We start from the raw sequence: 21,584 nt of genomic DNA on the forward strand, positions 1-21,584 counted from the left end.
ACAAACAAAATTTGAAGAAATTTTTTTTCACAAAATATGTCTGTTTTCCATGGAAAATATCAATGTTCCATCACAAAAATTAAACACCCAGAAAACAAAATAATTTAGCCAAAATCTAAAATATTCTGATTCAAAAGGGTGCCACAGTGCCTCATGGGAGTCATAGTCAGATGCCTTTCGCCTCTATTCTTCTCTATGCACTAGGCTCTCTAGCAGAACTACATCTCCCATGATGCACCACAGCCAGGGACTCCTCAAACACACCCTCTCGCTTTATCGAGGAGGGTGAAATGGTGCATCATAAGAGAAGATGTATTCCTTACAGAGAGCCTGACCCACAGAGGAGAATGGGAGCATACTGTCCCTCAAGTACAACTCTCATGGGGCAACTTGGAACCACTGTGGATCAGAATATTTTGGTTTTTGATATTTCACTGGAAAGCCAAAATTTCCAGGGGGAGCAGTGGAGAACAACCATCAAAAGACTACTTTCCAACCAGTTCTACTCCACACTTCTTAAGAGTTCAAATCCTTCCTCTTAGGGCCCAGACAGCTTGCGAGTCCAGCCTGGATCACAAATTAGTACCAGCAAGATAATGACTATCCCAATTCTTGAGTAGCCATAATTGTTTTTGTAATATTAAGCTGCGTTGTACAAACATTGTGCATCCTTCAATCAAGAAGCTGCATTAATCTGACCTGACAGTCCTGGATGCAACAAGCTCAGCCTGAGGATGAGAACTAGCCTCCTGCTTCTATTTCCTTGAAATGTCTCAGAATAGTGCCCCAGACTGCACTTCTGGAAGAGATGGACAGAATTAGCCACATGCCCTCTGCCCTGAAGTGCAGGACAGGGCATGGGTGGCTGAGCAAAGCCACAGGAGGAATCTGTTGAAGCAGCAGGATGGGCAAAACCTCTATCTCTGCAGCCATTTGGTAACGATTACAAGAGAAATGAGGCAGGGGCTGCTCCTGGTGAGCTGTCACTGCACGGAGAAGGCTTAAGTGCAGATCAGCAGCTTGTCTGGTGAGCCAAAAGCCGCTCAGTGTTAGTTCTCCAGGTTTGGGTGGCCAAAGGCGATTTTCTAATCAGTTTCTTCCTAGTCTGTAAGATACTCCCTTAGTGCTTCTTTCCAGCAATGACACCATGCACTCTCCACCATTAATGGGGGCCCTGCTCCCACAGCACCAGTTCAGACCCTCCTGGATTAAACATGTCCCACTGCAGTCCTGGGAATGTGACCCTGTGATTCCAAGGTCTGGGCTGTGGTTTGACATTTTAAATATTGTTTCAGTTACTTTATTAATAATTGACTAAGAGGCTGAATAAACAGCCTTGTCACGGAGCCCAGAGTGTGACTCAGGCAGCCCCTTTGAGCAACAGGGCCTGCTGCCAGGAGCTGAACACGTCAGGGAGCCTCTGGACTACATCTCCATTAACTTGCTAACTGGAGCTGCACTGCCAACTCCCCACTGCCGGGACGGGTTGTCATCAGTTCTGAAAAACTGGTTGCTGGTGAAGGGTCCCAGACTGACATCTCTGGTGATCTATAGCAAGGATGGGCAAACTACGGCCTGTGTGCCGAATCCAGCCCATCAGACCTTTTAATCTGGCCCTCGAGCTCCCGCTACAGAGTAGGATCAGAGGCTTGTCCCACTCCGTGCATACCATGGCTCCGCACAGCTCCCGGAAGCAGCAACATGTCCCACCTCCAACTCCGCACGCTGCCCCTGCCGCAAGTGCCAGCTCTACAGCTCCTCTTGGCCAGGAACTGCAGCCAATGGGAGCTGCAGGGGCGGCACATGTGGACGGGGCAGTGCACAGAGCCACCTGGCCGGCGCTGCACCTCCACATAGGAGCCGGAGCGGGGACATGACGCTGCTTCCAGGAGCCGCTTGAGGTAAGTGTCACCTGCAGCCTGCACCCCTGCCCTCCTCCCGAAACCCCTGCCCCAGCCCTGATCCCCCTCCTGCACCCCAAATCCCTCAGCCCCAGCCCAGAACCTCCTCCCCCGCACTCCAACCTCCTGCCCCAACCCAGAGCCCCCTCTCACACCCTGAACCACTCATTTCTGGCCCCATCCTGGAACCTGCACCCCCAGCACACAGCCCATACCCCCTCCCACACCCCAACCCCTTGCCTCAGCCCAGAGCCCACTTCCGAACTCCGAACCCCTCTGCTCCACCCCCTTGTCCCCTGCCCCATCCTGCACCCCAAACCCCTCATCCCTGGCTCCACCCCAGAGCCCCACCTCCAGCCGGAGCCCTCAACCCCTCCCACATCCCAACCCCCTGCCCCAGCCCGGAGCCCCCTTGCGCACCCTAAACTCCTAATTTCTGGCCCCACTCCAGAGTCCGCACCCCCAGCCAGAGCCCTCACCCACTCCCGCACTCCAACCGCCAATTTCGTGAGCATTCATGGCCCGTCATACAATTTCCATACCCAGATGTGGCCCTCAGGCCAAAAAGTTTGCCCACTCCTGGTCTAGAGCCTCCATTCTCAGAACAAGTTTAGCCTGTAGCAGCAGGGTGAGCTTTCCCCCACCAGCAGCTGCCAATGTGCTTCAGCCCAGCCCTAAAGAGACCTGTCCCCCTTTTAGGAGTCAAAAGGGAATCCCGTTTCCATGCTACATTCAGTCCTGGGCCTCTCCACTGAAATTGCCAACAGCAAGCTAATTCGTGCCAACTATGCAGGTGGGTGTAGTGATGTTTGTCTGGACTGAGGCCATCTCCCTTTGAACTGAGTACTAGCCTTCCCTCCATTCATAGACTGGTTCTGCAACTGCTGTGGTCCCCCTCCTGGAACCTACAGACACAGAGAATCCAAACAGTGTCACATTGGGTTTCATGGGTCTTCAGAGATCAGCTCTGAATCTACTCAACATAGTTCCAAGATATCAACTGATGGAATTCAAAGCTGAGTGGCAAGCACTGAGCATGCCCAGGGCACATGGTTGCTGGGTGGGAGAGTGGCAAGCAGAGGACTATTTGCAGGGGGAGGAAATCACCAGCCTGGAATAAGACAAGTCAATGCCCTCCAAGTTGGACTTGAGATGATCACAGAACACAGGAACTAGACAAATGTAGCAGGCCATCAGCAACCCAACTCCAGCAGCAGTCACTGGCATAAGCTTCAGAGGAAGGCTTTCAAACCACACAAAGATCACAGGGCCGGGCAGTTAGAAATTACAATAGATAGATAATTACCTCAATGGTGGGGGAGGAGATTCCTTCCACAGCCCAGGCACACATTCCAATCAGCCATCCTACCACTTCTGTTAGATATGGAATTTTTCACTTTGTACCCTACACTGTTATGTAGAGTTGTTGTGCCCTGCCTCTGAGCTGGCTGGATTTCAGTGATGCCTATTCATGCAGTTTGTAAAATACACTGGGATCCCTTGGGATAAAAGCTCTACAGAAACACTGGAGATTATATCAGCACACAACACACAGCAGAGGACATCCTTGGTTTGGACCCATCACTCGGTGGTTCTTGTTGGTTCTGATCTAACCACTCCGCTAAGCACTGTGGCCTTTGTCTGAGGTGAATGAGAGTGTCATTTAAATCTTCAATTCCTGGTGTTTAGAAACACCTGCCTGCTCCGCCTTAGCAAATATCTGAGCTTCTGTCACTGAAGCATTAAATGGTACAAACCTGCACTCCTCCAACCCAACCACAGCATTATTGAGAACAGGGTGGTCATCAGGGACGACTGTAATGCTGGGAATTTTGGACCCTGGAAACAGGATCAGGAATCTGGCAAACCACTACACTATGGACAAGAATTTAATGGTATGTCTACACTACAATAAAATAGCCGTGGCTGGCCGACGTCAGCTGACTCGGGTTTATGGAGCTCAGGCTATGGGGCTATAGAACTGTAGTGCAGATGTTTGGGCTTGCGGTGTAGCCTGGGCTCTGGGACCCTCCTCCTTAGCAAGGTCTCAGAGAACAGGCTTCAGCCTGAGTCTGAACATCTATACTGAAATGTTATAGCCTCGCAGCCTGAGCCCACATCAGCTGACCCAGGCCAAATGCGGCTGCGCTGTGGATCTTTTATCACAGTGTAGACCAATGGTTCTCAAACTTTTGTACTGGTGACCCCTTTCACACAGCAAGCCTCTGAGTGCGACCCCCCCTTATAAATTAAAAACACTTTTTAATATATTTAACACCATTATAAATGCTGGACGCAAAGCGGGTTTGGGGTGGAGGCTGACAGCTTGCAATCCCCCATGTAACAACCTCACAACCCACTCAGGGGTCCTGACCCCCAGTTTGAGAACCCCTGGTGTAGACATACCCTCAGAGACACTTTGGCCAGAATTATTCCACTCATCCTGAGCAGCCAAGGCTCTCTAGACACAAAGTAGCCTGGAAAAAAACATTGTTTTAGGGACACACAACAATAGTGAGAATCTCCAAAAAGCTGGCGTGGCATCACTGAAGAGGAGAAAGGAGCCAGACTCCAGCCAAATGTCCCAAACAACCCAGAGAAGGCGATAATACCAGTGCAACTTTCATTTCACCAAGGGATCTGATATTCTTCGGGCCTGGGATTCTTTCCTCCCCCCGCCCCCAATTTCTCTTCACATGTAAGAACACAAAAACACAAACCAGGGTGCAGAGCTAGTGGAGGGGTGCATGGATAATGCAAGCTGAAGAAGTGGGAGAATCAAGTTGTGGGGGACTGCGGAGGGTTTCTAGCAACAGGAGAGCTGGGCAAGCTGGAAATGGTTCCAGAGCAAAATCCTGACCTGCATCCCCACTCCCAGCACCTTCCAAAAACTCCAATCACAGAGATCTCAGCTGTAACTGGCAAAGGGTGTTTGCAGCGCTCCAAGAGTTAATATATTTAAAAGGATGTTTGTGAAACAGGGAGGGAATCAGGAGGGAATCAGGTCCAAAGAAGAGCAACAAGAATGATTAAAGGTCTTGAGAACATGACCTATGAAGGAAGGCTGAAAGAATTGGGTTTGTTTAGTTTGGAAAAGAGAAGACTGAGAGGGGACATGATAGCAGTTTTCAGGTATATAAAAGGGTGTCATAAGGAGGAGGGAGAGAACTTGTTCACCTTAGCCTCTAAGGATAGAACCAGAAACAATGGGTTTAAACTGCAGCAAGGGAGGTCTAGATTGGACATTAGGAAAAAGTTCCTAACTGTCAGGGTGGTTAAACACTGGAACAAATTGCCTAGGGAGGTTGTGGAATCTCCGTCTCTGGAGATATTTAAGGGTAGGTTAGATAAATGTCTACTAGGGATGGTCTAGGCAGTATTTGGTCCTGCCATGCGGGCAGGGGACTGGACTCGATGACCTCTCGAGGTCCCTTCCAGTCCTAGAATCTATGAATGAATCTATGAATGTTAGTGCTGCAGCCTAATTATCACTGAAGTATCAACAATATTAACCCTTTCCCATCTGCTCCCGGCAGCAGACACATCCAGCAAAGGCTGCCCCCACAGTCCAGCTACAGTAAAGAGTTTTGCATAGGAACAAGGCCACAAACTTTGACTTTGCAAACTGTATGGTCCCCCACCAGTTAATGTGCCAATTGCTCAGACAGATGTTAGTTACTGCCCTGAAGAACCAGGGGGAAGTGGCAATTCTGGTGTGATCAGCTAGAAGGTGCTCCACCCTGCCTTGGGTCATGGTGGGGTTCCAATGAATGCACCTCAGCAGAAGTGACCAGTCCTCACTCTAATAACTTCAGAGACAGTGAGATCTGGGAATGAATCTGAGTCAAACCGAGAACAATGGAAAATAAGAACTGCCACAGACATCCCAAAGGTTTGAGGCTCCCATCTCCCGAGATGTCAGCTGTCCCTGTTGTCTGCCACTGGTGGTTGGCACAGGGTTTCCACAAGCCCACATCTGATCCCACTGCAGAGGCAACACTCGAAGGAGTGGGAAGAATGGGTCATTACCTGCTACTTCCACGATCTGGTGCCTAGCAATATCGTAGTATGGATCATCCCAGCGCAGGTGAGTGATGGGCTCAGGGGAGCGGTTGGTGTCATCTACACACAAAAAAACAGAAAACCAGCAATTAGCAGGAAAACCGAAACGGACCTTGAGCAGCTCAGGGAGGGGCCTGGAAACACAGGGATGGGAACCGGAGGCTCAGTGACATGGGGAGAAGTTAATGCACTAGCCTGGCCTTCCTGAACACCTGTTTTGAAATCCTGATTTGGTCAGAGGACAAGCAAGTGTTGTCAAGTCTCAGCCTTGTCCCTGGAAGGCAGCTGTGCGTGTCCCAAACCCCACAGCTCAGAACAGTGTCCAGTCAGCTTCTGCTCAGGACTCTCCTGAGCATGAAAATTCACCCAACATGTATGAGAGGAAAGGAGCCAAGGGCATTGTCAGGGCTGCTCACCGCACAGGTGCTTCTGCACATACCCTCCTGCCTACCCTGCATGCTTTGGCCGACTCACCTGTTCTCTCTGGGCATCAGAGCCCGCAAGGGCCCAGCCAGGTACTGCACTGTGGGCTTCGGGCACAAAACGATTCACACATCTCCATTTCCCAATCCTCACATCCCAGATGGGACTGAGTTAGAGTGTGAGAGGGTCACAGTTCCCTGCAACAGGCCAAGGCACAAGGTGTCCTAGAATACCTCTTGGCCTCAAAACCAGCCCTGCACCCAAATGTCTGCTGGCCCCAGCAGGGATGCTCACCTGACTTGGGAAAAACAGGCACTTCATCTGCTGGCCAGTTCTTATCATCTAAGGAAGCCAGTTTGAGCTGGCTCAGGGACTGGTTGGTGTCCTCCAGGTTCAGGTCATCCTGCAACTCCGAGAGCGGGTCCATGGCAATGGGCCCCAAACTCAGCTGCTTGCCTGAAGAGCCTAGAAGGAAAACTACAGAGATTCTTAAGTCAGACACATACAGATCACACAACCCCACTCCCACAGCCTATCCAGAGGCTCTTCCCTTGCTTCCCCTTCCCTCCCCACTTGGCCCATCCACTGACTTCCTACCCCTTCTCCTGACTTCCCCAAAGACTGCTCACACTTTACCCTACCCAGAAACTTTCTCTCCCCCAAATCCCACCCACAGACCTCTTCTACTTGCAGCCATGGGCACCCTGTACAGCAGACCCTTCCCTTCTACCTCCTGTTGGGAGGGGGAAAGAGTCCTAGCTAACCCTTCCAGTGAGTCTCTGCCCTGAGTCCAGCTGTGGCCTGACTGATCTCCCCGCCCAGAGTACTCAATTTGGGAGAGACACTGAGATACAAGGGAAGGTGACAGGCTATACCAGTCCCTCCCTGATAGACTGACTGTACCAGCCATTATTTCCACACAACAACGCTCCTCCCTGCACCAGTGGAGCTGGCATTGGGCCCAGCTGCTTGCACAGCAGGGCCCTGCTCTGGAAGCTTTCCCAGATTTCATGTCCCCCAGCTATCAGGGAGGGTCAGGGGGCTCTTAACAGCTATCTGCACTGGCACATATGGGTGCTTCAGTGCATTAGAAACAAAATCCTGTTGGGGGCAGCTTGATTTCACTGACTGGACTAAAATGCAAGGAGAACGCCAACCCCCCTCCCCCCACACAACCATTCTCTGTTTAGCATCACACACAGCAAAACCCTTCTCTCTCATCCCAACACGTAGGGCAAGAGGCTAGGATACACCTCATGTTATTTCCATAGCACAATAACCAGATGCAGGCAGCACTGCATAGGTTGTGCCACAACACTGAGGAGGCTAGGGAGTTTGGAGATTCCAGGGGACGAGAATCAATTGCTGCTGCTGAGACTTTTTCCTCAATCTCACCTGGGGTAAAACGTGTGTGCTACCCCAAAACTGAACTAAAGCAACAGATCTTCAGAAGGTTCCTATTTCTTAAGGGAGCCCTCTAAGAAACAGAGGATTGAGTTTAATGCCGATGCCCTGGTGATATGCAGGAAGCTGATGGATGGGGGACCGAGGTACTGATCCTGCTCTCAGGAACTAATATTAGCAGCACCATGAAGATGAGAATTCTGCGGCCAGCAGGCTGCATCCCAAAGGGAGCTATAACAAAACAAGGCCAACGATGACACCACTGTTAAGACCATGGGTGGGGGCTGAGGTGGCTTTGTAGTACTGCAGCCATTGATGCACCTGCCATTCATGGGGATGCACACATCCTGGGGGTGGTTCAGAGGGGAACTCAGGCATGTGCAGGCTGTAGAAGGACGGGTTCTGGGATGGGAAAGAGTCTTGCTTGTGTGTGAATGCCCAGAATACAGTGGCTGGGAACTAAACAGCAGCAGAACACATGACCTTGCTTGAAAACTAACAAAGGAAGCTGTGGTTATAGACCCAAGGTGGCTTTTTCCTGGAGTGCAGGAAGGGGGAGTAGCTTGATGTTTTGAATTCCAAGTTCCTACAGCTGCTTGTGAGATCCAAGGGTGCAAGAAGCCTACGAACAGTTAGTGTGACCAGGGTGACATTCCAAACTCTAGAGAGTCTTGCTCATATACTTGGGGCTACACCCATTGCCAGGTTTGGGGTGGGGATTTTGCCAGGGCATTAGTTAGAACCTTGAGAGTTTGTCCCCTCCCTTTGGCAGGGGGTGTTGGGAGCACTGACCCTTCCTAATCTCTTCCCCAGGAACTCAGAGACAGTCTTTAACTCGTCCTTGGCTCCCTGATGTCTGGGAGCTATTGCAAGTCAAGTCAGATTCCCATAACCAGAGAGAGACAGACATATATGGGCAGAGGATCTTCAAGGCAAATCAGAAACTATGCAGGGCCTGACAGATCTGCAGTCAGCTAGAGAGCCAAGCAAAACTGTTCCCTGCCCCCCTCCTGAAAGCTGGAAGAGCTGCCTGACCTTCCCTTGGATCTCAGTAGGGACATGGAGCAGGACACTACACTCCTCTGGACCATGACCTAATGCTGGAACTATGCAGCAGCTGTAGTCAAATGACAACCAGCTCCCCACACCTAGCAACAACAGATTCAGTTTCTATAGCAACTGCAGTCAGCATTTGCAGTGATTTAGTCTGATTATAGAATCCCTAGCACCGGTATAATTTCCCCAATAATCCAGCAGACACTCAGGTGTGAAGTCTGATAACCCTGGAGGTTGCATGGAAACTGTCCTCAGCTGGTCCCATCTCAGACCCTAGATCCCTGCAAGCTGCTGTCTTAACTCACAGCAACTTTAATAGGAATGGAGGGAATTCAGGTTCAGTCTTAACTGCTGCCACCCCCTAGATCAGTGGGACGCCTTTGACAGGAGTCCTCTACATCTTAGGGACTAAGACCAAATTCTACCAGGCAGAGGTGGTGCTGGCCCAGGGGCAGCATGGAGCTGGGTTCCCTTAGTCCTCACCATAGGGAGTGCCACAGCCTGGCTTCAGGAACAGCTTGCAGCACTGAGCCACAAGCCCAAGTTATTGGTTTAAAAGCCAACATCAAGTGGATTCCACATTAGCAGGCTCCTCTCACTGGTGGGGTCTCCAGTGCTGGCACCACATGGCATAGAGTGCAGCAGTGTCTAGGTTCCTTATAGTTCTGCAGTAAAAGAGGGCCTCAGTGCCCTGCGTGACCGCTGATGTTCCCACCCAAGAAGAGCCCTCCCCAGCCTTCGCTTCAGAGGTTGAACTTCCCAGCCCTTACACATGCAGACAGCTCCCCAAGCCCGGAGAATGGGTTCAGGCGCCACGTGACAGAGAAACCCTTGCCATGGAGATTCAAGGGGTAGCAGACTGAACTTGCATCATCTCTTTGTGAGTTAGTCCCTTTTCCCCCTGAGAATTTCTAAGATGCTTTTCAGGATCCCTTCCAATACTGAGGTACCCAGCGCTGAGTGCAGTACCCCCAGGGAGGTCTTCCCAAAGCAGTGCACCCCACCCCACCCCTCTCCTTGCTTTGGAATGGGAGGGCTCTGGGATTGCGGAGCCTAGAACTTAATGCAAGATCGCCATGGGGTCTCCCCAAGGAATAACCCCTCTCTGTTCCTCTGAAGTCTCTGCATGCATAGCCTCTTACTGACACTGGCTTTTTTGCAGCACTATCACATCACAAACTTGTCTCATTTGCTGCCTTCTCCACCAGGTTCTCAGCTATTTTTGCTCCCCAGGCTTCCCCCTCCAACTGAATCTGGGGTTTGGTCATTTTTCTCCCAGCTGCATTATTTATTTCAATATAATACTCTACACCAAAGAACGCTCATCTACAACACCAACTGCTTTTGACATGTAGTTAAATACATTAAAGAAGAAATACATCATCAAGCAAAGAAGCAATTCTCCTTCCTCAACCACATCTCACGTTAGTCAGCAACTGCCAGACCCAATATGGATAAAAATTCTAGGGCCCTTTGAGTTATTTCTCTGTCCTTGCTCTATAACTCCTGCCAGTTTAATCTCTGCTGCACACATAATTATTTTGCCTTACAAGTCAGAGAAGGTCCCTAACCCATTACTGTGGGCAAAGATGTTAGCAATTTTTATACAAATATACACAGAATTTTTTTTTACCCAGTTCAGCGTCAACATCACCCTCACAGCCCATTCAACATACCAGGACTTATAACTCACCACTGAACTAGCCCAGTCTCTCTGAAAGAGCCTGGAAAAACAGATATGTCTTGAAACCAACCAATTCAGGCACTGCAAGAATGAGTTCCAGAGTCCATGATGCCCAACCCCCAGTGACAATATCCTGCCCAACCCCCACCTCAAAGTTTAGGAGTGGTTAGCTCTAACTCTCAGCTGACTACACCTGCAGAGGTATCACCCTGAGAGAGAGACGCCAAACAAGCAAAGACCCTCTAACCTAGCAGAGACCAGGAAGGAAGCAGAAAAGCTGAACTCAGGTTTATCCCTCAGAGTCTCAGCACAAGCTGCACAGGCTGCTTATCTGTTTCCCTCTGGACCCACCCACCACACAAGTTTTGCTTAATTTCTGAGGAACTGGAGTCATGTGCCAGCCACAAACCCAGTTCCTTCTGACCTACCCCCTTGTAGCTCAGCCTCCTCTGCAAACCTGGCTAGCTTGAGCCAAATTAAAGTTTCAGACAGCAAGATTCAAAAAGGGAATGGACATTTATATGAAAAACAAGAATATCAGGAATTCTAACTGTTAATGCTAACAAAAAGTTGGAAAGGATATTAAACCTCATGCGTCACAGCTTAAGAAAAATCTAACCATTAGAGTTCAGGATGAGACCTAATGGAGCGGAGGGCAGGTGGATATTGTACCACATCTTCCTACTGCAGAGTTCTTACACTTGCATCTGAAGCATTCGGTTCTAGCTACTATTGGAGACAGAATATTGGACTAGATGGACCTTGGGTCTGCTTCAGTATGACAATGTCTATGTTCCAAATTCAGCACTACAGAAGGCAGTGCATCTTCACCGATTTCAACAGAGCAGCCTGAGCTTACACCAGGGTTTGATCCCGTATTCAAATCCCATATATGTATGAACAACAATATAAAGTGACCTCCTGGGCACCTGATCCAGAAGAGACATTTCCCTCGCAGTGTCCCTTAATCTCCTGTTGTCTCCCCAGTACCCTAGTCTATCTTGTGTTCCAAATTTTAATTGTGAATGTGGATCTTTGACAAATACTTTGGGGAAAACTGAAGCATATTACAGTTCCTGATCTTTGCTTCTGTCCCACACAGAAACAGTCTTCTCCTTACAGAGCTCCAGCACATCCTTAAACCTGAACTCTCCTACCCAGCACGTCTGACTCCCGCTCCATCAAACTGAGGTTCTAGAACTTCTTCTGCCCTCTAGGCTCACTAGTCTGCACTCACCAGCACTCATCGGCCTGCCAAGCCTCACACAGTTCTCCCCGAGCACAAAGGAATAAAATCAACCCAGGCTTCTAAACCAAGCCCCTTCCAAGACACAGGCACCCCGCACCCTCCACCCCCCAATCTACCCATCGACAGCTGCATCATCATCATCATCACCACCACCTGGCTCTGTTAAATAGTGGATTTTGGTCTATCACTGCCCAAGCCTCAGGAAACTCTCCTGAATCCAAGAGTTCATAAATGATCCATTAAAAGGCCTTCAATTCCCTTTAGCTCTGTAAACCTGGGCATTAGCCAGCCTTGGGGCCCTGAGCATTGTTAGTACTGATTTCCTTATCTGAACAAGGTCTGCTCCCATTCTGTATCCGCTCTCCACCCTGTTCCAATACAAACCCATTGGGCTAGCCTCTAACCCTGCTCTTCCCTACCCTATTTGCAGCTTTCCTCAAGTGGGAGGGGTGTGCAAGGAAGGTGACCTAGACACTTAAACTTTGGAAGTGCAAAGGAAGCCAGGGAAAGGCACAATGTCTGAGTAGCCAAAGGGAGGATAGAAAAAGCATTTTCTGGTCTTCTCCCTCTAAAAAAGCGGTGGCCAGTGAGTATTCTGAGTACACCCCATCCAAAGGGTACAAAGAGTGATCTCTGCCTGGGGCTGACCACTTACCGCCAAATCTGCCTAACTTTTTTTTTTAATATAACAACGACATTCTAAGACTAGAAATGCAAACTAGGAGATTTCTATTTGCAGCGTGAACAACTTTTTGTCTGGGAATTTCCTTATTTTTAAAAAGAAAACTAAAAGGTCTAAGGCCTCGCTCCCGCCCGGAATGGTGGACCTGGGTGCAGCCCCAGCGCATAGTAGACAGCTCCGCAGCTGGACACCCGGCCTGCCAAGCCCCACACACGGCCCAGTTCTCCCCGAGCAGAAAGGGATAAAACCAACCCGGACTCCTAAGCCAAGCCCCTTCCAAGGGACAGACACCCGCCAATCTACCTATCGACAGCCCCGCGCCGCCAGCTTTGCGGACGTCAGCTCCCCGACCCCCCGTCTTCCCACGCGGGGAGCGAGAACCGCGATCCCCTCAGCCCCCGGCCCGACACTGCGGCACTGCCCGCTGACAGCGCGGTCCCGGGCCAAGCCACGGGGAGAACCCAGGAGTCCGGGCGGCCAGTGCCCCACTCCAACCGCCAGGCCGCGCTCTGCTCCCCGCCCGGACCCGAACCCCGCAGGCCGGCGCCGCCCCTACCGACCCCCGCCCCGGCTCCTCCCGCGACACCGACACCGCGACCGCCGCTTCCGCCCCCTCACCAGTCGGCCGCTCCCGGACGTTCCCGCCTGTCAAACCTGCTCATAAACATCCGCCTCCGAACCGGAAGAGGAATCCTCTCTCCATGGAAACGGCGGCCCACCCCCATTCTCCACTTCCGGTCCCCGACGCCTTCTGGGTTCCGAGAGAAAGTCGTCCGGACGCGGCCGTCGGCTCCGCGGATGGTTCCGCCCCAAAGGGGGCAGCCAGGAGCGGGGACCCTGTTCTCGGTTCCGGCCGCTCCCGACCGGAACCGGGCCGGCGCGCGCCTCTGCGGTGCAGCGGCAGGATCCGGCCCCGGGCCGGCATGGAGCGGAGCCACCTCGGTGAGTGGCACGGCCGGCGCTGGCCGGGAAAGCGGGGGCTGCCCTGGGGCCTGCGCCTCCCATGTAACGCCGCCGCTCCCTTGTCTCCCCGCAGGCCGTGAGCAGCGCCCCGTCCGCGGCCACCCGGGGCGGATCCGAGACCCGCCCGCGCAGCCTGGCGCGTCCTGCGGAGCCCTGCGGAGCCTCCCTCCCGGACTGGCCCTGGGGCCCTCCCTCGCCCAGGAACCGGGCATGGGCGTCTGGTGCGTGGGGAGAGCCCTGCCGCCGGGAGCGCTCTTCGGGCCCCGGGCGGAGGGGGAGCTGGACTGTGCGGCAGAGACAGCGCCCTCGGAGGTACGGTAGGGCTGGGGGGCCTGACAGGCAAAACCCAGCGCAGCTCCAGTAGCACCCAGCTGAGTGGGGCGGGCAGGACTCCCTGTCCACCACAGAGGCTTATCACGAAAGAAAGGGAAGGGGGAAAGACTAAGGTCTCGGCCCAGGTGCACAGCCTGGCGCTGCCCTGCTAAAGAACCCAGATGTCCAGCTGTGAACCGTCTGCTGAAGCTCTTTGTTCTCTACTGCCCAGTGCCTGGCTCCCATGTGCAGCATTTGCCTCCGCATTTCCAGTGTGGCGGGGGAGTCTGCAAGCACCCAACACTAGGTGTCAGGCCTCACTTTTATTCGGGTCCTTATTGTCGACCCATCACTATGGGATCTGAGTGCCTGAGTCGCTACAGAGACTGGTTACAGGAAGTGCCAGGAGCATCAGTGAACTCCCAATTAGGGGGCAGCCACTGGGCTTGTAGGCCTATTCTGAATTAATTTTGCTTTTCAGGCAATTCAGTCTGGCTGCTGCTGCAGTGATGAATCCATTTGTGTGAGGAGCTCTAGCTGGAGGAGGTTAGTAGCTGTATATGGAACAACATGGGAGTTCCCTTTGGGACATACTGTTAGTGTAAAGAGAGGATCTGTAGCCACTGTAACACTGTGGGGTGGTCTCACTAGGCAGTGTCAGGCTTGGCCAATACACGGATGGCAGACTTCCAAGAAAATAGCCCAGGTGCTTCAGAATATGGTGTTGGTAACTCATCATGGGGTATTTTTCAGTTGTCAGTTCTGTGCCCTAGTTGAATGTTGCATTGCTGGAAGGTGCCGTCTTCCATGTTCTGCCCCATAGTTGGCTGCATTTCAGGGGTGGGTGAAATGCTCCCTGGCTGTATAAGGGCTTCTTTGGGATGAAAGATGCTGTGTAAATGTGATCTCACTCTTTCCTCATGTATGTAAGGGGAACGATGGATTCTTGGCTGTCTGTGTGGAGAGAGTGTGTTTCTGTAGCAGGGCCTCCCAGTGACCCATCTGGAAAGCTAAAGTGAAATAGAGACCTGGTGAAGAGTGTTTTAAGGAGTCGTAGAGAGCTTTATTCTAGAACTAGTTTGGAGCTACACTTAGCCCAAGAATTCAGAACATGTCTTGATAAGAACATCAGGGGCCTTTTGTAGGCAGTTAAAGGGCTTATTTCCTATGGGGACTCTTCTCAGTTAACTAATGTTTGATCCTTCAGAGCTTGGCACTCCCATTGAAGGCAATAGGATCTCCATGTGCCCCAAGTGGGTGTTGACATTGAGCTTGGTGTCTTGCAGCTTGGTGAAGCGAGGCCGGGGGGAGGATGAGGCAAACGTGGCTTTGCTGTGGATCAGTGGAAGGCTCCACATCCGAGTGCGGCATCCTATCGCTGCAGGCACTGAGTTGCTGTACTGGCCTACAGAGGCCCAAGCTGGTCCTGCCCAAGTGGAGGGGAGAATGCTGCAGAACGTATTGGAGGGGATAGCTGTTCCTGATGAGAAGAAGCCAAAGGGGCAGCTGGCAGTGGCAGCTGTGACAGAGACAGCAACTCCAGAGGCAGAGGCTGTGGTGCAAAGGGAAGGAGCCTCTCCATGTGGGAATGCATCAGAACCCTTTGCAGGTACGTTCCTTTCACAGGATATATGCAAACCTTGTTCTCCTCTTATGAAAAGGCTATGACTACAGTGCTGTTAGGCAAAGATCATTCTGTGATTCTGGGGACCCCATAACCAAAGTGTCTTCAGAGCTTGGAGCATTGGTGCAGTCCCAGAATAAGGCAGGCTTTAGGGATTGCAAACCCCTGGGGGAGAATTTAGAGGGACCTATAAATTCAATAAGCGATTCCTCCCACACCATTGTTATAGGGATTGAGGCCCCTCCCCTTGGGAATGGGGAAGTAATGCTGCCCTGCCTTCCCCACTCTCTCAGAAGAGGAGGGTGTAGTATGGGGAGGAGGATACTGTCTAGTGTGCCAGGAAAGAGGAAGAATCTGCCTCGGTTGTGGGATATTTAGCCTATCTCCATCGTGAGCATTATGGAGGTGTAATGGGGACTTGTCTATTTTGTTACTGGTCAGATACCCAGGTGGGAGGTGGGCTGTTGTCTCTAAAGTGGCTGTAACTACATATCACACAGAAGGTAGCTGTGTTAGTCTGTATCTACAAAAACAACAAGGAGTCTGGTGGCACCTTAAAGACTAACAGATTTATTTGGGCATAAGCTTTCGTGGGTAAAAACCTCATTTCTTCATCTGAAAGCTTATGCCCAAATAAATCTGTTAGTCTTTAAGGCGCCACCAGACTCCTTGTTGTTTTTATATCACACAGAAGTGACTCTTCATGGCTCTAATCACAGCTGCATTCTCCTCCTCCTATTCTGAATGTCCCCTTGCGGTTAGTGTTTGTGTAGAACTATCCATTTTTGAGGAGTCCAGAAGACATACTAACAGCTGGGACTCAATGGCCAACACTCTGGCCCTGCAGCCCCCTGGGCCCTGTGACTGACACCCTGACCCTACATCACTTCAGGAAGTGGCAATGCAGAATGGAGAATGTTGCAGTTCCTAGCCTTACCAGCCATGACACAGCTCCCCAAAGTCCTGCCTGGATGTGCTGGGGTTGAAATCCCTCCCCTGTTTGGAGAGAGGCATCTAGGAGCCAGATGCTTGATGTTTCTGGGTAGGGTGGAGTGTCTGTCTCTGAGTTCCTCCATTTTCTGTGTTCCAGACAGCACAAGCTTGTTGTCTTCCAATAGCCAGTGTTGATTTTTCCCCCTGTTGTGTGTCTGTGCAGGGGATCCTGATAACTCCAAGGTGATGGAGAATGAAACTAGAGCCGAAGGCAGGAGGCAGCCAGCCAAACGTTCCCACAGGCTGCAAGACAACAGCAGGAAGGAGGAGGAAAGCATGACCCCTGGACATGAGTCTGGGGAAACCAAGGTGCAGAGGAAAGAGAACCAGCACCATGAGAGCACCTCAGCAGCTAAGGCTAACAGAAGATGCAAGGAGGACTCAGTCAAGGAGATGGACCCCCAACCCAAGGCTGAGAGAGCAGATGGGGAGCCAAAAGAGGCATGTCGTGGGAAGCTCCATCTGCCATTGTCTCCCCCAAATGGGGTTCGACTCAGCGCTCGCTTGGCTGGGAAGCCACGCAAGGTGCATGCACTGACCGGCCAGTGCTTACAGGAGTGCAATGCTAGGGTATCTGGCCAGGAGGCCAAGAGCCCAAGCACTTCCAAGGGAGGTGGTGCAGAGACACACAAGAAAGTAGGGCAGATTTCCAAAGGCCATTCCAAACTAGAGCCCCTGGAGCAAAGGAAGAAGGGCCTGTCTGATGGTCCTGATGAGCTGGACAAGTACCCAGAAGTCGAGGTCAGTATTGCACTGGAGGAGGGGCCTTCTGGGAGCCTGGGTGTATCTCAGCAGAAGTCCCTGCCACGTGGGGATGAGGCTGGTGAGCGCAGGTATCGCTGTGGGGAGTGCGGTAAGGCCTTCCTCCAGCTCTGCCACCTCAAGAAACACAGGTTCACCCACACTGGCTACAAGCCTTTCCTGTGCACTGAATGTGGCAAGAGCTACAGCTCTGAGGAGAGCTTCAAGGCCCATGTGCTCTTCCATCGGGGTGTGCGCCCCTTCCAGTGCAAGCAGTGTGACAAGGCCTATGGCACTAAGCGGGACCTGAGGGAGCACGAGGTGCTGCACACAGGCGAGCGTCCCTTTGCCTGTGAGGAGTGCGGCAAGACATTCGCCCGCCGGCCCTCTCTCCGCATCCACAGGAAGATCCACCTCATGAAGGAGCTCAACCTAGCCAACCCCAAGGTATGCAAGTGTGCCATCTGTGAGCGTTACCTGGCCAACCCTGGCTCCCTGCGCAACCACATGCGCCTGCACACTGGGGAGAAGCCCTACATCTGCCCCTACTGTGGCAAGGACTTCCGGCAGCAGGGCAACCTGCGGGGCCACCTGCGGCTCCACACCGGCGAGAAGCCCTACAAGTGTCGCTTCTGTGGGGACGCCTTTCCCCAGCTGCCAGAGCTGCGGCGGCACCTCATCTCCCACACTGGGGAGGCCCACCTGTGCACGGTATGTGGCAAGGCGCTGAAGGACCCCCACACGCTGCGGGCCCATGAGCGCCTCCATACCGGCGAGCGCCCTTTCAAGTGCGAGCAGTGTGGCAAGGCATACACGCTGGCCACCAAGCTGCGCCGGCACCAGAAATCCCACCTGGAGGATATGCCTTACAAGTGTGATGTCTGTGGCATGGGCTATACCCTTCTGCAGAGCCTCAAGCGCCACAAGGTCACCCACAAGGGGGCCAGAGACTCCATTAAGCTGGTGGAGGCTGCTGTCTTGCTGGGCATGGACATGCCAAAGGCTGCAAGAAAGAGGCTCAAGAGGAAGGTCCCTCAGGAGGCGGGTACTGAGGAGCCTACAGTGCTCATGGTGCAGTCAGTGGAGATGCAAGCACCAATAAATGAGGCAGAGCTTATGATAACTGCCAATGGGCATTACATTGCCACTTACCAGCCCCCAGGCAGCCCCCCCGAGTCTGGGGTGCGCAGGGTGCTGGGCAGCGCAGCCCCTGCTGGGCACCTAGAAATGAACAATGACATCATTGAGATCACAATCTCTGAGCACGAACACAAATGTATCATCATGCAGGACGAAGGCTCCCCCAGTGACGTGGTTGTCATCCAGGAGGGTGTGGGTTTTGGTGCTGTAGCTGAGGTGGTGGAGGTAGAAACAGGGACCTGACACCCAGCCTCTTCCCAACCCCTGTTTGACTTCTCTACAGCTATACAGAATATAAAATCTATTTTCTAACTTGTGTTTTGTTGTCTGTGTTGCTGGAAGACCAGGCCCTACCAAGCAGGATGAGTGGCCAGCAGTGCTTCACACCTGTTCGTGGAGAGTTCAGGAGGGTGTGACATAAGGCCTGGTCTACACTAGGAAATTAGGTTGGTGTAACTATGTCGCTCAGGGATGTGAAAAATACGGCATAGTCAGTGCTAGGTTGAGGGGAGAATTCTCCTGTTGACTTAGTTACCGTCTCTCAGGGAGGTGGATTACCTACATTAATGGGAGAACCCCTACCATCGGCATAATTAGTGTCTTCACTGAAGAGCTACAGCAGCACAGCTGCACCACTGCAGTGTTTTAAGTATAGACAAGCCTTAAATATCACTAACCCAGGACTCTGGCAGCTGCCCCTCTCTGCTGGAAATCTATAGGTAGTGTGTGCTGGGCCTGGTGAAAAGAAAACACTGGCTGATGGGGTGAGAAACTCATTACAGAGGAAATCCCACTTATAACTAATGCAAAAGACAGTGCCACTGCTGTCCTGTCCCTAGACTACTGAAGGGTTAAATGAGCATCATTGCTCTGCAGTGCTCAGGGCTGGCTCTAGGTTTTTTGCCGCCCCAAGCAAAAAAATGTTTGGCTGCCCCCCACCTCAGCCCTGGGCTACCCCCCTGCCGCCCCAGCTCTGGGCCTCCCCTCCCCACCCACATCCCCTGCTGCCCCAGCCCTGGGCTCTCCCCCTTCCACCTGCACCCCCTGCTGCCCCAGCCCTGGGCTCTCCCCTGCCAACTGTACCCTCCTTCCGCCCCAGCCCTGAGTCACTAGTAACTCGCTCCCAGGGTGGGTCATTGAGCAGGAATTTTAGATGTGCACAGAACACAGACAGGATGGGTTCCCATATGATTACAGAACTCTAGTAAAGTGGAACAATTTTCAGTTTGTGTGATTGGAGGATATCTGGAAGCCTATTATAAGACTGTCCTCCATAAATGAGGAAAAGTTAAGGTGCCTTTATTATTCTTTTGTTCCACTCTTTGTTTCTATGGGGAATTTGCCAATGCAATATTACTGTCTTCCTTTTAAACAAATACAACAACAACAAAAATGGCAATGGCTGTTGAAAATAGCAATTCCAGTCCTAATAACCACATATCCTATGATGCATATCATCCGAAGAAGTGGGTTGTAGCCCACGAAAGCTTACGCTCTAATAAATTTGTTAGTCTCTAAGGTGCCACAAGTACTCCTGTTCTTTTTGAGGCTACAGACTAACACGGCTGCTACCCTGAAGCAAGTTACAGTGGATCAGTATATTTGAATTGGGAGAAATGAAGTAACAGCTGCCCGAATTGAGCTTGAGCACTCCTGAATGTTGAGGTGTTCAAATCTGGAGGGCAGGTGCTAGATTCCCTTTCTGAATATTAGCTAAATCTGGAAAGGAAAAATCATTTTCTGCTTCCATGGCTCAGATGTGAAAATCCTCCTATGTGCCTGCTTCTGTATCTAAAGCTGCCCGGGTCCAGAGCCTCCCTTCCCTTACTTTTCATTTTAAATTCTAGTGGGATCCATGTACCTCCCTTGCTAGGCTTCAGATAGAGAGGTGCACTGTCCATTTAGTCCACCCAATTCTTTCTTTGGGGGCTGCAAGGTGAGGTCACAGCAGTATCCCTAATGCAGTCTGGGGATGTTTTCAGAAGGGGATAGCTGGGCCAAAGCCTTCTACTCCTTGGGCACACTTGTTCCCCGTTCCCAGGGCCACCCCGCTCTAGCAGTGAGCTCTCTATTCACAGCAAGCTGCAGCATGAGGTTTCAGCTACCTCACTCCGTCCACCTCCCTTTCCTGTTGGTAGCGGCCAAGGGAATGCTGGGAAATGTAGTTCTTTCCCTGCTCCAGGGCTGGCTGTATAGGCAGGGAGCTAACCAAGGAACTACAGCTCCCAGGGCCCCCTGTTGGTGCTCAGCTCCCATGCTGGATCCCTGCCGCCCCTGCAAATGGGCTGCCCCAAGCACCTGCTTGCTTTGCTGGTGCCTAGAGCCGCCCCTGGCAGGGCTGCTCTGTGGTGAAGGCAAGGAGCGCAAACAAGCAGCTAGTGAATAAATTTTAACCACCCCTCCTCTCCTTGCTTTGGTTTCGTTCCACAGTTGCACTGCAGTATTTCAATTATTTCTTCCCCTTTCGTCCGCTGAGGGTGATCGTAGCACCAGGCACAGCTGAAGAGATGCTGAGCCAGTTACCAAGTAGGTTATAAAGTTCTTTTGTTTTAAAGATTACTCTTTACAATTAGAACAAGCAAAGCTCCATCCCATTCCCCACTAGAGGCCAGGGCAGGATGCTTCTCCTCCATATGGTCTGTGTTTTGCCTGTGTTTAGCCTTAAATAATAATTCAAGGGCATGACAGTAGTTGCTCCCTGGGATTTCCCTCTTGACCTCTTCCCTGCAGGCTCTGCTTCAGTACCTCCTTTGGCACCTACAGTAGTGAATGGGTCAGCACTGCATTGCAAATGGGACACCGAACACTGTCTTCAGTTTCCATGGGCTGAACCTCTTCTGCCCCAGTGAGGGTAGTTTGAATGCACTGTGCAGTTCCTCTCTTCATTAAAGGGCTCTAGTCTTGGAGTGGTTCCTTTTCCCTTTGCTGTGTAAAGGCTTTGGGTCTCTTTCCTAGTCATTCCTGGGAGAACCGAGCTCTGGGGGTTTCCCATGGCCTTACACCAAGATTTCTACCAGTGAAAGACAGCAACAAATGGGCTCTTCCCCAGGGTGAAGTGGCTTCATTTCAGCTGAGCCAAAACCCATGCCCATTAATCTAATTTTGAAACTCCTGGCACCTGTGAACAGGGGGTCATACTTTCCTTTTCTAGCAATCATGCAGTCCTAGCCTCAAATCCAGGAAGAGGCCACGCTTGTGCCCTCGCAGAAGGCAAGAGTTCAGCCTTGGTCTTGGCTGTTACTGAATAGTGCCCGTATCCCTTTGCTGTGAGGTGAACTGAGGGCAAAGAGCTTCTGGAAGCCAGTCTTCATTAGTTGCTGTTATTAGATGCTCAGGGTAGGGCAGAGCTT

At 51.7% G+C, this 21,584-nt stretch overlaps 2 protein-coding genes across 4 annotated transcripts in view; one reads left to right on the plus strand and one right to left on the minus strand.

The window, feature by feature from the left end:
* ARHGAP1 (Rho GTPase activating protein 1) overlaps positions 1-13,138 on the minus strand; it is a 36,377-nt gene extending 23,239 nt beyond the window's left edge. Inside the window, exons 1-3 of one of the 3 annotated variants that reach the window (XM_054024689.1) lie at positions 13,080-13,138; positions 6,681-6,863; positions 5,931-6,023 (exon numbers count right to left, since the gene is read on the minus strand). In XM_054024689.1, coding sequence (XP_053880664.1) covers positions 5,931-6,023; positions 6,681-6,813 — 226 coding nt within the window. In that variant the 5' untranslated portion in view covers positions 6,814-6,863; positions 13,080-13,138. Of the gene's footprint in view, positions 1-5,930; positions 6,024-6,680; positions 6,864-9,329; positions 9,523-9,616; positions 10,884-13,079 lie in introns of those variants that run through there. The other 2 variants (XM_054024688.1, XM_054024690.1) reach the window with 2 other exon arrangements.
* Positions 13,086-18,549, plus strand: ZNF408 (zinc finger protein 408). The gene is made up of 5 exons (XM_054024680.1): positions 13,086-13,403; positions 13,498-13,736; positions 14,218-14,282; positions 15,023-15,345; positions 16,517-18,549. Exons 1-5 carry the CDS (start codon positions 13,163-13,165, stop codon positions 18,475-18,477), a joined length of 2,829 nt encoding a protein of 942 aa, XP_053880655.1. The 5' UTR covers positions 13,086-13,162; the 3' UTR covers positions 18,478-18,549.
* The last annotated feature ends 3,035 nt before the right edge of the window (positions 18,550-21,584 follow it).

This window comes from Malaclemys terrapin, chromosome 4, assembly GCF_027887155.1.
Source record: "Malaclemys terrapin pileata isolate rMalTer1 chromosome 4, rMalTer1.hap1, whole genome shotgun sequence".
Lineage (NCBI taxonomy): Eukaryota > Metazoa > Chordata > Testudines > Emydidae > Malaclemys > Malaclemys terrapin.

Excerpts from the sequence above, each read along its gene's own strand:
- ZNF408 (XM_054024680.1), top strand. The coding sequence starts at position 13,163 with ATGGAAACGGCGGCCCACCCCCATTCTCCACTTCCGGTCCCCGACGCC. Across the intron at positions 13,404-13,497 it reads CATGGAGCGGAGCCACCTCG|GCCGTGAGCAGCGCCCCGTC; the intron begins GTGAGTGGCACG and ends GTCTCCCCGCAG. Across the intron at positions 15,346-16,516 it reads TGCATCAGAACCCTTTGCAG|GGGATCCTGATAACTCCAAG; the intron begins GTACGTTCCTTT and ends GTGTCTGTGCAG.